Source organism: Crassostrea angulata, chromosome 2 (assembly GCF_025612915.1).
Source record: "Crassostrea angulata isolate pt1a10 chromosome 2, ASM2561291v2, whole genome shotgun sequence".
NCBI classification, from domain to species: Eukaryota; Metazoa; Mollusca; class Bivalvia; order Ostreida; family Ostreidae; genus Magallana; species Magallana angulata.
This window is the reverse complement of record NC_069112.1, coordinates 52,678,543-52,692,705: the sequence shown is the minus strand read 5'-3', so window position 1 is coordinate 52,692,705 and position 14,163 is coordinate 52,678,543. Positions and strand designations below refer to the sequence as shown.

At 33.1% G+C, this 14,163-nt stretch overlaps 1 protein-coding gene across 1 annotated transcript; it reads right to left on the bottom strand.

The window, feature by feature from the left end:
- Window positions 1-9,478: 9,478 nt before the first annotated feature.
- On the bottom strand, window positions 9,479-12,536 carry LOC128174471 (uncharacterized). Its single transcript, XM_052840020.1, has 3 exons — window positions 12,524-12,536; window positions 12,251-12,304; window positions 9,479-10,152 (listed from the first exon to the last, which is right to left on the bottom strand). Exons 1-3 carry the CDS (start codon window positions 12,534-12,536, stop codon window positions 9,479-9,481), a joined length of 741 nt encoding a protein of 246 aa, XP_052695980.1.
- Between the last annotated feature and the right edge of the window lie 1,627 nt (window positions 12,537-14,163).

Genomic DNA, 14,163 nt, shown 5'->3' with positions numbered 1-14,163 from the left:
TTCGTACCAGTGCTCGTATGGACCAGCGTGGACCACGCCTGTGAGTTACCCGACGCAGTACTTCGTACATAAAGAGAATCCTACTTGTAGAAGTGTGGACTTACTCATTACGTATGGAATTGTGTGGTCCGGTTTTCTACCTGCTTTAAATGTGGAAAGAATGGACATTTTGCGCGGATGTGCAAGACACGGAAAAATTACCGCCAAAGTGACGTTCACGCCATTAAAGTCACAGAAAGACGGATAACTCGAGCCAGACAGAGAAAAATCAAAGAAGAAAATTTAACGCGACAGAGACCGGATCAGAGTTTTCAACGAAAAACGTTTATTCCTTGCGGGACTTCCTTTTTTCCAGGATTAAAGACTCTCAATTCTATGAAGAGCTTACCACATGTAAGAATAAACTGGAAGATGCGAAGCAGAAAATAAACGTTTTGCGTGAAGATATTGACCACCAAACTGCAAAGCAAATCTCTTCGAAAACCGCCATTTTGTAGTGCTGGCTGAATTACAGAAGCGAGACAAAGAAATTTAGCAGCTGGAAGAACAACACCTAAGCAGATACGAGAAAGGGGGGAAGAACTAAAGGAAAAGGCAAAGGAAAGTGATTCAAGGGGACACTTTCGTAAGGCTGTGGTGAATTCGACCCATTGTCACAGACGGTTTGAGTCTACCAACAATTGGAAGTGTGATGTACCCAATTCCAGAATGGGCCGAGGAGGAACAAGTACTAGGTTCCACAGCAGTACGTTTTATTCGGAACACGGGGACGTGTTCATCGGGAAGAAGAGGTTGCTATCACCGTGTGAAATGTACCCCTTGGACATGACACCTTTTCCCTTGTCACTCACTCGGCAGTTGGAGAGCGACGGTCAAACGCTCGTACCACCGACTCCCGACCTCGCGGAATAGTGTACATGTATTAAGTTTGTGGAGTTTTAATAAATCTTGTAAAACGAATACCAATCAACTTATACAATTCCGTGGGTCACACTTTTGTATAAAGGGAAATCCTCATTGTTGAGGAAAAACTGAAACATAAATAATTGACATGATCAGTAAGAGCCAGCCAAACTCTAGCTGCAGCTCCGTAGTTCCTGGTCTAAAAAAATAATCGAAAAGACGACCTGGGACCAGATTTTCTGGAAAATTTCCATTCCTTGCTTACACGTATGCACGTTGGCCAAATACTCACAGAGGCTATTATAACTGGTTGGTATTTTGTATTTTAACCTTAATGAAAATTATTGATTAAAAATTATCGAAAAAGCCTCCGTCCTCCCCCTCCCCGGAAAACAAAATTTCTCATCCGAACCCCGGGGAAAATTTTCAGAATCCGCACACATACACGAAACTGTATTTTCGGGGGTTGTTCAACCTTCATTGTCACGCAAACTCAGCGCAAGAATAATTTGTGTGGGGCAAACTACTAAATATAATGTCAATTAAGTAATAATAATTCCGCTTTCAAATAATCCGTGTTAATCGATTATGATAAAAGACACGAAAAGATAAAAATGATGATAATAATATCAATTTCATTTTTCCTATTCAAATTCTTATTGAACTTTAGATAGATATCTGGAGTATAATGAATTATCGTTTTTATCCCCTCGCGCAACTTGTTGCGAAGGGTATATAGCATCGCTATCGTGCGTGTTCGTATGTGTGTGTGTGTATGTATGTATGTGTGTGTGCACTCCATTTCAATGTTCTAGTAAATAAAAAAAAATCTTTCCAATAGAATTTCCTCAACCTGCATGGTAAAGCATCCCTACACAGAATAACTCATGTCGCGAGGGATGCTCCGCTTAGCGGTGCCCTTGTTGTTTATGTTTTGCATCTCAATTTAAAAGACGTTCTGGATTGGACTTCAGGAGATATAGGTTTCATTTTGAAATATGGAGTTAAGCTGTATCAGCACGTTTTCAGTGTGCTAATCAATATTTATTTAATGTAAGTAATCTGAAAATTTATTATTGTTTTAAAAACACATTGCTTAGATGCTTAGTCTCGTCCACATTCTCAGGCAATATAAGTGAATCATTTGTGGGAAAGAGTCCTGTTCTGTTCCTAGAGTCTGCTATATATATATATATATATATATATATATATATATATATATATATATGTGTTTTATTGAATCGTCTCGTACAGATATCATTATTTGTGAAGAAACGTTCTTAGCCAGCTGGAAAATTTCTAACTTATGGGTCAATGTCTAACAAAATTCTTTGATTTTTTTTTCATTCTATTGTCCATTATTTAAGCAGGGCCCTTTGAGATGATGACCAACTCAATGTTGTCTAGTTATTAATGTATATCGTACAACTACAGATGCAAGTTCAACTCCCATCAGTACTTTGGTTATAATAAAGATTGATTGGCGCTTGCTGTGTTTGATAAAAAATGCGCCTATGATGATTATATAGAAAGTTTCTCAAAATAAACTGCAAATGCAAAAAACAACATGCAAAGAATCAAACTAAAGATAGCCTTTTAAGATCTGCATTTGCTTTCATGTATATAGTACAGTACATTTAGTATACATGTTCTTTTCATCAATCGCCTTGGCAAAGATGCACAAAATTAGTACAATATTGTTCTAAGGAACAGGGGTGACCAGAAGTTAGACAACAGATGTATATACTAAGCTCCAAAGAATCTCCGAACAATTGATAATAAATGACTAACTAAGGTGGCACGGGACAGTTTTTTTTGATACATTTTATTGTAGCTAGGAGATGTGTGTCTTCGGAACTCTGGTACTAAATTTTCCTCAGTTCCCATTTAGCACAAACACTTTTAATTAACTCTTTATCAGGCCAATCACCAATTTCTGAAGAAAATTACTTGTCAAAACCTGGAAAATTTTCTACATATCGATTTTTATGAGATTTTGACCCTTTCATACTTTGACAATTTTTCATGATTTTTCAGCTTTTTAGACCTTTCCCAGCCAATTCCCTGCAAATGGTTGCACATCACATGTCAGAAACTTACCGGAGTATAGTTTACAATGTCTCATTGTACCCTCACTGTACGGATAACTCCTCCTACAGTTTTCAAGATAGGAAGTTGTTCTTTTGCAGATTAATTGTACATATATCAGAGGTGTGCATATTGCTAGGATTTTGGTTTCTGATTATTTATGAAAAAAATACTAGCTTTTGAACTTAGTCATTTTTTGGCAAAATATTGCATATAGGGTAATCCATTTCACTGGATATAGGTTGACATGGATTATGGATACAGTTCACATTAAAGAAAACCCGGTTTGCTGTCACATTGACAAGATCCGCTCCTATATATGGACTATACTTGACATTTTTGGACTAATTTATGCCAAAGACATTTACAATGTTTGAGTTCAGGTAAGAAATGCAAATGTTATAGTCATTTGTATATGATTTGAGACGAAATCGTAGCGGGAGTGAATCACTCCCGCACTTGCACAATTACGGAGATTCTATGGAGTTGAAGCCCCCCCCCCCCCCCCAAAAAAAAGAAAAATTCGTGAGAGGGCTACATTATGCTACCCAATAACTAATTATAATTATTAAAAATCATATCAAGAATTTTAGCAACACTCAAGTACAGCAATTCTCAATTTTACAAAAATATTGACCAGGTACTTTATCCGAGTCAAGAGCCTTAAGCCTAAAACATAACTTTCATCCAATCTAAGACTGTGGAACATTAACTGGCAAGTTTGGAAATATACAGCTTACGTCAATTTCACCTGTTGCAGTCAAAACGATTGAATTGGCGGGAATAAATTGACGTCTGAAAAATACTGGATTAAAACTGTAGTTATAAGAAGTGTATTTTAAATCCACCTCAGCGTTTCTAACTTGCTATATAAGTTAAAGCGACCGAAAGACATTTTATTTAATATTAGCAAAGCGATTGAAAAATATTTTATTTAATCAATAAGTATATATTTTCTGCAGATATTAGAAGATACCAATACGGGAGACATTATACGCAAGGCAAAACATTGTCCGATGACATCAGGGAATTAGTCATCACATGTTTGTGTATATGCTAGACAATATAAGCAATGAACGCGCATGTCTTTTCTTATACATTCGCTTAGCGAAAAAAGTGAATTTTTTATCTGGGTATAATTTTTATTTATTAAAACGGAATTTGAATTCTTCTCTATGAATAAACCTTGATTCCACAATGGCCCCACATGATTTCAGACCCTTGACTCTCAAAATTGGCGCGCCCCAGCTATTAAAGTTTGACGAACGATATCTATTTATATATGTCTACCCTCTGTACAATAAAATCAATTTTATAATCAAAGTCAGTTGGTTTATAGTATAGAGGGTAGACATAGATATCGTTTGTTATTTACAAAATTAGCTGGCGAGCGCCTATGATTCTCTGAAGACACCGGGCAATGCTTTGCCTTGCGAATAATCTTTCCCGTACTGTGATCTTCTCATATCTGCTGAATATTTACTTATTGATAAAATAGTACAGTTTCAATCCAATGTTTTCTCAAACGTCCGCGTCATTTCTCCCGCCAATTCAAATATTTTGACTGTAATAGGTGAAACTGACGTAAGCTGTAATTTCCAATATCGCCAGTTAATGTCCTGCGGTCTTAAGACGAAAAGTACATGTATTCGCCTAATTCTGCCCTATGGATTATTAAAAATATAACAAAACACATCGGTGGTATATCAATTAACTTTAATGAAAATGGCTAGAAAGCAATTGTACTTTACAAGCAAATAATTATGGAACAAGCTATTATGTATATCGTAAGCATTTGTTTCTTTAACTAAGTTAAATCTGTAACATTGTATCATAGCTGTGTTGGAATATTTGGTCGTTGGATAAAGCTTTACAAGGTTTTGTTTGGCTTTTTATTTTATTTTTATTGTTGCGTAGATTGAACTTTATGAGAAAGTCAATTACGTAAATATTAACCTCAACTATCTTTTCAGTAAATAAACAATATTTATATAAAACATAAATATTCAAATGCAATATAATCAATAAGTTAAGTAAACGTTAGATTTGCAATGACAGTAGTCAATCCAATTTAATAATATAAATTTGTTTTCCTTTGAACTGAAATGTCACACTTTCATGGGTTTAAACGTAGCACTTGATTGCCTCATATATTTCTATGTTGGTTCTGTGAGAATTAATATTAGGCATTTCGACATTTCATATTATTTTACTCATTTAATACAGAAACCGCATGCCGTAGTTTCTTAAAATATTTAGAGTAGTTGCCCTTTGAAAATCTTTAAAATTAGAGTAGTTGTCCTTTGAATATTGACGTCACATACGAGGGTTGTCCCAAAATAGCGTAGACAAGTGGCGTTATTCAGTTAATCGAAGACAGAGGAAGATGAAATTTGTGCCACAAAGGGTTCAAGATATTTGCATTAAAATAATGTTTTTTAATCAAATATTGTTTGAGATTAAATTAGTGAAATGAAAGCATGTTAGATCAGAAATTCGACATGCAGCGCAATGTCAAAAACAAAAAGTTAAAATCAACATAATGAAATGAAAATTGCGAGGAAAAGTACTTTTTAAATGACAAAATTCAAATAAAACATACATTGATATTTGATAATAATTCTATTAGTTACTCAGAAAATGTTTGGGCTATAACAAAACTTTTAAATATTATATAGCGCGTTTTGTGACAAGTTGAAAAGTTAACTCGTAATAAAATGATGATTTCAGCGCTTAAGGCTGCGAAGCAGTAACTTATACAATTTTGTAAAAACCATGAAATAAATCCTAAGCGGCTTTGGAAGTAAATAAAATTAACAAAATCGATTAGAAATGTGTTTTGTGAATAAGTAGTTAAACAACATTGAAAATATTTGAACAGGTATGATGACAATAAGTGAAAAAAAGAAACCCCGAACGATATCAATGAACGTCAAAATGCAGAATGACACATTTCGGTAAGACAGACGTTAGACAACAAGTAGAACAGGACAAGTTTGGAGCCAACAGATCGTTTGTACTTAGAAAATAAAACGTAAAACGATGTGGAGGGTTTAGCAACAACGTAAAACTGGATTTTTTTTCGACGTCGCACACTGCGCCGCCTGACAAAACATGTTGTTAATAATTATTTATTTTCTCGAGAAATAAATAAAGTACAGATTTGAATTTTTCAGTATTGTTTGCCTAAGGGTCATTGAAGAAAACATAGACGTCTAATGAAATTGCTGTGAACAGATTATAAATTTTGTGTCCTGTCTACATTATTTTGGGACAACCCTCGTAGATGTGTCTGGACTTTGCTTGACCATCTATGAGATTGATTCACCCAGTATATTTCTATAGTCAGTCAATAACAAATCTAACAGGTAATAGCTTTAAATACCTCTTGTAACAGTCGTTACTCTGTGTATATATTCCAAGTTTAGAGCTTCTGATCTCTTTTAACGCTAATTCAGTTATCCCCGTAACGGCCCTCTGTTCATCTATTTTTACTTAGTCTACCCTATGTATATCTAGGTAACTAAGTCATAGCAATACACGTGTATATAAGTACAATAATATCTTTATAATTTTAAATTTAGTAATATACAAGCATTAATATTTATTTACAAATAAAAGTTCTTGCTATAAAAATAGTATAGATTCGCGATATTAAATCGAGATTGGGCTTATTGGGCTCGGAATTACAAAAGTAAACGATGAAATTACCCGGTAAAAGCTAGACAAAAGCAATGTTTGGTGCATTTTCCTATACAATTTACATTACAATGGGACTATGCGTAAATAAAAATCTACAATATGTATGGTTATTATTAACGTTGTGCATATAATGCAAAAGAATGCATACAGGAAATAGACAAAAACACTCAATCTGAATTTCCTTGACCATTTAAACGAAAGCAGTATAAATGATAAACAAACAACACAATATATTAAAGATTTATATTACTCACATTTACAATAGAAATGTTGCAATAAAAATTGAAATCTACAGACAGTTGACAAAAGTATTCGCACGATCACGTCATTTTCTGAACGCGTTTTTCGCGCATTGTACAATACGGGTTGTCTTCCTTTGTATATGCATAAATCAACCCATAACCCTAGATATATTTAGAAAGTCAAGGTCACTAACAGTGACGAATTATTATCTATTTTGTCTGATTCTGTGTAATAACGAGCGTTGATGAGAGAGAGGGAAATGTTGGGTCAAAAATCCACTGAGCTTAATCAACATCGTAACATTGTTACAGGGTGGTAAAAGCTTTGGTGAAGTTGCATGTTTGTTGGAAATACTTAAATACACTGTAAATAGTGTGTGGAAAAAATTTAGAATACACTGTTGAAAATAAACACAGGAGTGGACGCATTAGTGGATGAGCGCGCAGCACGGAGACTTGTTAGACAGACTCGGGTGGATAGGAAACGGTCTCTATCAGATGTGTAAAGTAAGTTTAAGGAGAACAACAATGCTATTGTGTCATCAAAAGCAATGTGGCGTAGTTTGAAACGATATGGTTACAGAAGTTGTGTATGTTAAAAAAAAGTACGAATTCGAATGGCAAATCGTGTGAAACGAGTGCGATAACTTTGGTGTGAAAGTAAAAGAACTTAGACCGTTAAAAATAACTAGAACAAGAGGCCCATGGGGCCACATCGCTCACCTGAGCAACAATGGGCGTTCAAAAGATATTGTGCCATATGGTCCCTCGGTAGAATAACAAAAAATAAATATTGTAAAGTATTCGAATTTTACACTTATTTTTGCATACACGTAGTCTTTGACATTGTACCTTCATGAAATACTATTTTTTACCAGAATAAGAAAATCCTTCGCAAGATATAAAACTAAACATTTGGTAAGGGTACACTGTTAATTTGTTAACTTCCAATTCCCTATATTTTCGTTCTGCCCCCCCCCCCCCCCCCCACACACACTTTGTAAAGCGATCAAAATATATGAGAGCATATAGGTACATGTTTTCATCAACTACTTACTAGTTGTTGTATTTTTTTTTTAAAATATAATAGTTATTGTTTTTTTTTTAAAAATCCTACATGTATAGATGTGAAAAAGAAAATTGTACCTAAATGTGCTCAATTCCTCAAATTTAAAACATTCAAAAATTTAATTTGTCTTCTCCATTATAATTAAATGACTGTTATGTACCTCGCGTACAAACCAGGATAATTTTCCGCTGTGATATTTTCTTAGGAATAGCAATAATTACTCTATCCCCGCAACAGAAATGTGCAAGAACTATTGAAACTGTTTTAAAGATGTCGTTTTTATTTACTCGTGTCTGAAAAACTATCAAAATTGATGTAGATTTCACATTATTTATTGTATAAAGAGGGGGCCCCCAGAGAGTAGGTATATACAGAATATCATTCTTTTATTTTGTTTGTACAAGTATTTAACATACTATAATTCATATAGAATTTCTAATGTTCAACCAACAATTCAGCGTCAATCGTAGAATGTTAAGCAAGATACAGAGCTCACAGTTCGCCTAGGTTTGAGTCATATTTAGACTTTAGACTCAGTAGTTCTTGAGAAGAAGATTTTTAAAAATGCACCCCTCTTTTTTCTACAGTTTCAAGGTTTACTCCGCTTTGAATACAGATCGGACTTTTATTTCTGCAATTTATATTTGCCCTCCCATAAGGATGCTTTGTGCCAAATTTGGTTGAATTTGGATAAGCGGTTTTGGAAAAGAAGTTCAAAATGTAAAAAGTTTACAGACGGACGACGGACAAAATGTGATCAGAACAGCTCACTTGAGCTTTTAGCTCAGGTGAGCTAAGAAAGTAATGTTCTCTGATGAAAGTGAATTTGTCATTGGAAAATACTGTAGGGTTTTCAAGACATTTCCCCGATAACTATTTATGGATGATAATGAATCCGTTCACCGTTCTCATCTTTCCACAGCTTACAAAAATTAACAACATCCCAGAGTGACAGCACAAAATATTAAGATAACACATTGTTTCTTCATTTTATCGATCTTTCTCATACTTTTAGATGTTTCAATTTATTTGTGCAATCCAAATAGTACCAAAAATATATTTTATTACCGGCATTTGTTTTTGATAAACAAAATGGCCACCGTCATCGTGCGAATACTTTAGCCCACAGTTTTTACCAATGAGACACCATCAAACAGTCATTAAAACCTAGATACTTAATCAAACGGTATTATACTTATCAGAATTTTGATCCTATCTGGCAAAACCATAGAAACAAGTGCAGTAGCAACGTTTATTCCACAACTCCATCCCTTTTTCTTTAAAGAAAATTTCCGCCAAATTTTTGACAAAATATGAATATCTCTCTTCTTTTGAAAGATAAAAGCGATATATTTGTACTGACGTCACTGAACCATACTTGTACAATACTTTAAATCAAATATACTTCGTCTTAAATGATCTTTGATTTGACACGGACACGAAAGCCACTGAAACTACATTCAGCTTTTTAATACTATTTTTTAATTTCGTGCCATGGATCAACATTTTTTTGTAAGTGAATAAGATCATTTTTAATGTTAATGTCTTCTGTTTTTCGGCTTCTATCATGGTTTTTCGCCTTGTTCTTGGGGTCCGTGATCTTGGTTTCAGCGTACGTTATCATTCTTTGCTGACAATCTTCAGTCAAGCCCATGACTTCGTGTAGTTCTCTCCAGACATCCTCAGTAAAAGCTTCTATTTTGCAGCGGTTATCTCCCAGACTGATCAAATCCCTCAGTCCTTGGTAATTAGCTTCGTGTTCGTTTTCTTTAATAAATTTCATATGACCTTCGTTTTTCTTTGCTCCCATTTCGCAAGACATTCGTCTTATGTTGTACAAGTGAGTGACATATAAAGTCAAATGAATACCCTTATTTTTTTTTAAGTATGTTTTCAATATCAGGGCACAATCAGCACAGGGGGAGTTGTTTATATAAACAGTAACCTTATTTTTTGGCGGTGTCATTTCTTTCAGATTATTCATCAGTTGCTTTTCTGCATGTGTTCCTTGGTCATTTCCTTTTATTATAGGCTTAGGCACACTGTCTATTTTACAGACCAAGTATGTTGTTTTTGCAAGACTTCCTCCAAGTTCACTGTATCCGTATCCGTGATTTAAAACGGTGTTCCACATAGTATCTAGTTTATCTAAAAGAAAAAAAAAACAAACTTATTAACCTATATTCAAATGATCAACAAAATTTAAGTTCCATATAATTTATACCTAATTGATTCATCATAACGCAAAATATAGCAGTTACTTTCAAATAATAACAAGTGTAAGTGAAGACATTAGATAAATAAAACACACAAAAGTTCACCACGTGATTGTGATGGAAATGCTTAAGGCGTTGGATCCTGTGATCAAAAGTCTTAATTTTTTTTCTTAGGCTTTTTTAAAAAAAAATCTACACAAAAAGCTTAATCAAAGTTATAAAAAACTTTTGGGGTCTATATGCTTCATTAATGTGGCGTTACGGTGAATTTAATTTGATCTTTCTGCACTGAAAGTGCAGATTGCACATAAATCGCTTTTCCCTTTTTATTTTATTATCGGAATAACCCATGGCATTAAATTCAAATTTATAAAATTAAAATTTCCATAAAGAAAAGTTTTACAATTTCTTCACCTAATTGATATTTTGACCTTTTGGCACTGATAAAACTTTATTTTTATCCACTACCAATTCAACATTTAATGAAATTATTTAACAGTCTCAAACTTTTTCCCAGATTATGATAAACTTGTCAGAAAAATCTTACAATTTTAGAAAATAAAACAAAAAGTACAATTTTAGAAAATAAAACAAAAAGTACGGGTCTATTATGTAATATTTGAGATGTGGCATGAAATAAGCTGATTTAAGGCAAACATTTGGATTCATTTTTGCTTGACTTTTCTGAAATATAAGTTAAAGCTAATATGTGTCGATAGAAATATTGAAAAATTGGAAAATTATGTTTTTCGTAAGAAAATGAAGATATCGTAATGCACAAACTATCTGGAAATTTTGTTGGAACTGAAAAGAAGGAAGCTAAAGTGACGATACTCTTAAAAACCCGACTTCTTAAAAACCTTCCGCCACAAAATATAGTCCCATACTTAACTCTGTAAATATGTAATTTGTCCATTACTATTTCATTTTAGATAGTTTAATTGACATTATAAAATTTGAATTTATTGGTAGAATCAATATATGATGCATAATTTCTAGAATAGAAGGGACCCAAAATTGCTACCCAAAATCAGAGGAACGAACCCTTTTAATTTAAACCTAAATGTCCAATTTATTACCTGACACATTTTCAAAATATTTTTGTAAAAGAAAATATAAAATCAGTTGTGTCTAAATTTTATCTTCGACAAGTAACCCCTTGACTTCTATATACTGTGAACATGAAATGAACAAATAAATTATTGCTTGATCTAAATTTTATTGGCATTAATAATCCACGGTGATAATTGGGACACAAACCTAAAAGTTTAAATCCTAACGGATGCGAAGGTAAATCTTCTATCATATAATCACAAGTATACACAAGTTGTCTATACCTGTGGATAGCACTCTCTAACAAATTACAGTGCATGAAGAAATGGTCAAGAAATGGTCAACGAAACGAACAAATGTCAATCTACTATTTCCTTTCTCAGGGCGCAATATTGTAAAATAAGATTATAATTAAGGGTACATATAAAGTGCAAAATCGGAACAAAACAAACGAATCCGAACGAATCTAATCCAAACGAAACAAAACTATTAGTCGATACAAAATGAAACCAACGAAACAAAATTAAAAAAACCCAAACATACCTACGAATCAATATGATGACTACGTTCAAGATAGCTGTTTTAAATTCTTAAACCGCTTACCCGGTATTTGCAAAAATTATATACTGATGTAAGTAACTGATGTACACTTTTACATTTCTAATAATATATCGAGATCGGATATTACATCAACGAAATAAACAACAGTATTTCACTATCTTGAAGAACATGTACCAGTATAATTATTTTGTACACTATGCATGTAATGGTACGATGTTCATATATGTTGTAATCTACTCTTTCTCCTTTAATATATCTATGCTTATAAATTAAGGCATTTCACAAATAAACTACATAATGCCTGCACCATAATACTTGCTTAGACTTAAAGTATTTCAACACATGTGTGATGTCCGTAAAATATATCTGAATTTTTAACTAATGAGTTATTTTTGTGAAATTAATCAAAAACCTACCTTCATTTCCTGATATATTAAATTTCCCAAACAGTCCGTCTAATTCATTGACACCTGTAAATATTGATAAAATCTACTAAAACTGGGAATTTTTTATTATATATATATATATATATATATATATATATATATATATATATATATATATATATATATATATATATATATATATAAAATCATTATTAAATGTCTTGCATTGTGATGCTTATTTAACAACCAAACTGCTTTCTTCTTATAATAGGATATTACAATTTGACATTAAAGTGTACGTACCACCTTGCGCCATTTTTGTGTGACGTGTTTAAGAATCTACAAAAATACATAAGGTTCATGATCATTTATTGATGATAATTTCACACATTGTCATATATATTCTTATAAATTACCTAATTGAAAATTAATAATTGTACATATAGCTAAATGCTTTATCGAGAAACATTAAACTATCACGTCTCGATCTTGTATCCGTGGATACCATACCAAGTTTGTTTAAAGCTAATTATAGGCAATAATTTAATAATTTCGACGAGTTTTATGAAACAGCCACATGAGCTTGTAATATTTAACATTAAAACGGTTCGGTCCTTAGGTTTTGGGTAGTCATTTTGGGTCACATCTAGTCTGAAATTTCTGCGTTACGTATTAAGGATATGTGAACCTGACAAAAACAAGTTCATTGCGCAACGCGAACTGTCGTCTGGCGATGAGCTGTCGTATTTCCCGGTTTATTTGCTTAATTCAAGGTTTAAAACAGTGATACAATGGTATAAGTTTATAACTTGCATAAACAAGATATCTGTGAGCCAATGCTCACTAGTGATACCCCCGCTCTGATGTGAATATGCAAAATAAGCAAAGTCGACATTTAACAGGAAGCTGGCATCCGATTGGTACAGAAATATATCCCACAATATGGTATGCCTAAACAAATAGTGTGTTAAAATTTCAAGCATCTGCGATAAATAGCTGCTGAGAAATCTTTGAGGAAAATTTGTTTGAAAATTTTGTCTAAAAAAGCAAAGTCATTATTTAACAGGAAGTTGACGTCCGATTGATACAAAAATATATCCCACAATATGGCATGCCAAAACAAATAGTGTGTTAAAATTTCAAGCATCTGCGATATATAGCTGCTGAGAAATCTTTGACGAAAATTTGTTTGAAAATGTTGGCTAAAAATAAACAAAGTCGTCGTTTAACAGGAAGTTGACATCCGATTGATACAAAAATATATCCCACAATATGGCATGCCTTAACAAATAATGTGTTAAAATTTCAAGCATCTGCGATTAATAGTTGCTGAGAATTCTTTGACAGAAATTTGTTTGAAAATTTTGGCAAAAAATAAACAAAGTCGTCATTTGACAGGAAGTTGACATCTGATTGGTACAAAAATACATCCCACGATATGGCATGCCTATACAAATTCTGTGTAAAAATTTCAAGCATCTGCGATAAACAGTTGCTGAGAAATCTTTGACGGAAATTTGTTTGAAAATTTTTGCTAAAAATAAACAAAGTCGTCATTTAACAGGAAGTTGACGTCTGATTGGTACAAAAATATATCCCACGATATGGCATGCCTATACAAATACTGTGTAAAAATTTCAAGCATCTGCGATAAATAGTTGCTGAGAATTCTTTGACAGAAATTTGTTTGAAAATTTTGGCTAAAAATAAACAAAGTCGTCATTTAACAGGAAGTTGACGTCTGATTGGTACAAAAATATATCCCACGATATGGCATGCCTATACAAATACTGTGTAAAAATTTCAAGCATCTGCGATAAATAGTTGCTGAGAATTCTTTGACAGAAATTTGTTTAAAAATTTTGGCAAAAAATAAACAAGGTCGTCATTTGACAGGAAGTTGACGTCTGATTGGTACAAAAATACATCCCACGATATGGCAT

What these genes read in the sequence shown, in the direction of transcription:
- LOC128174471 (XM_052840020.1), bottom strand. An exon ending in TAATATATCAGGAAATGAAG is followed by an intron (nt 10,153 to 12,250) that starts GTAGGTTTTTGA and finishes TTTTTCTTTTAG; the next exon opens with ATAAACTAGATACTATGTGG.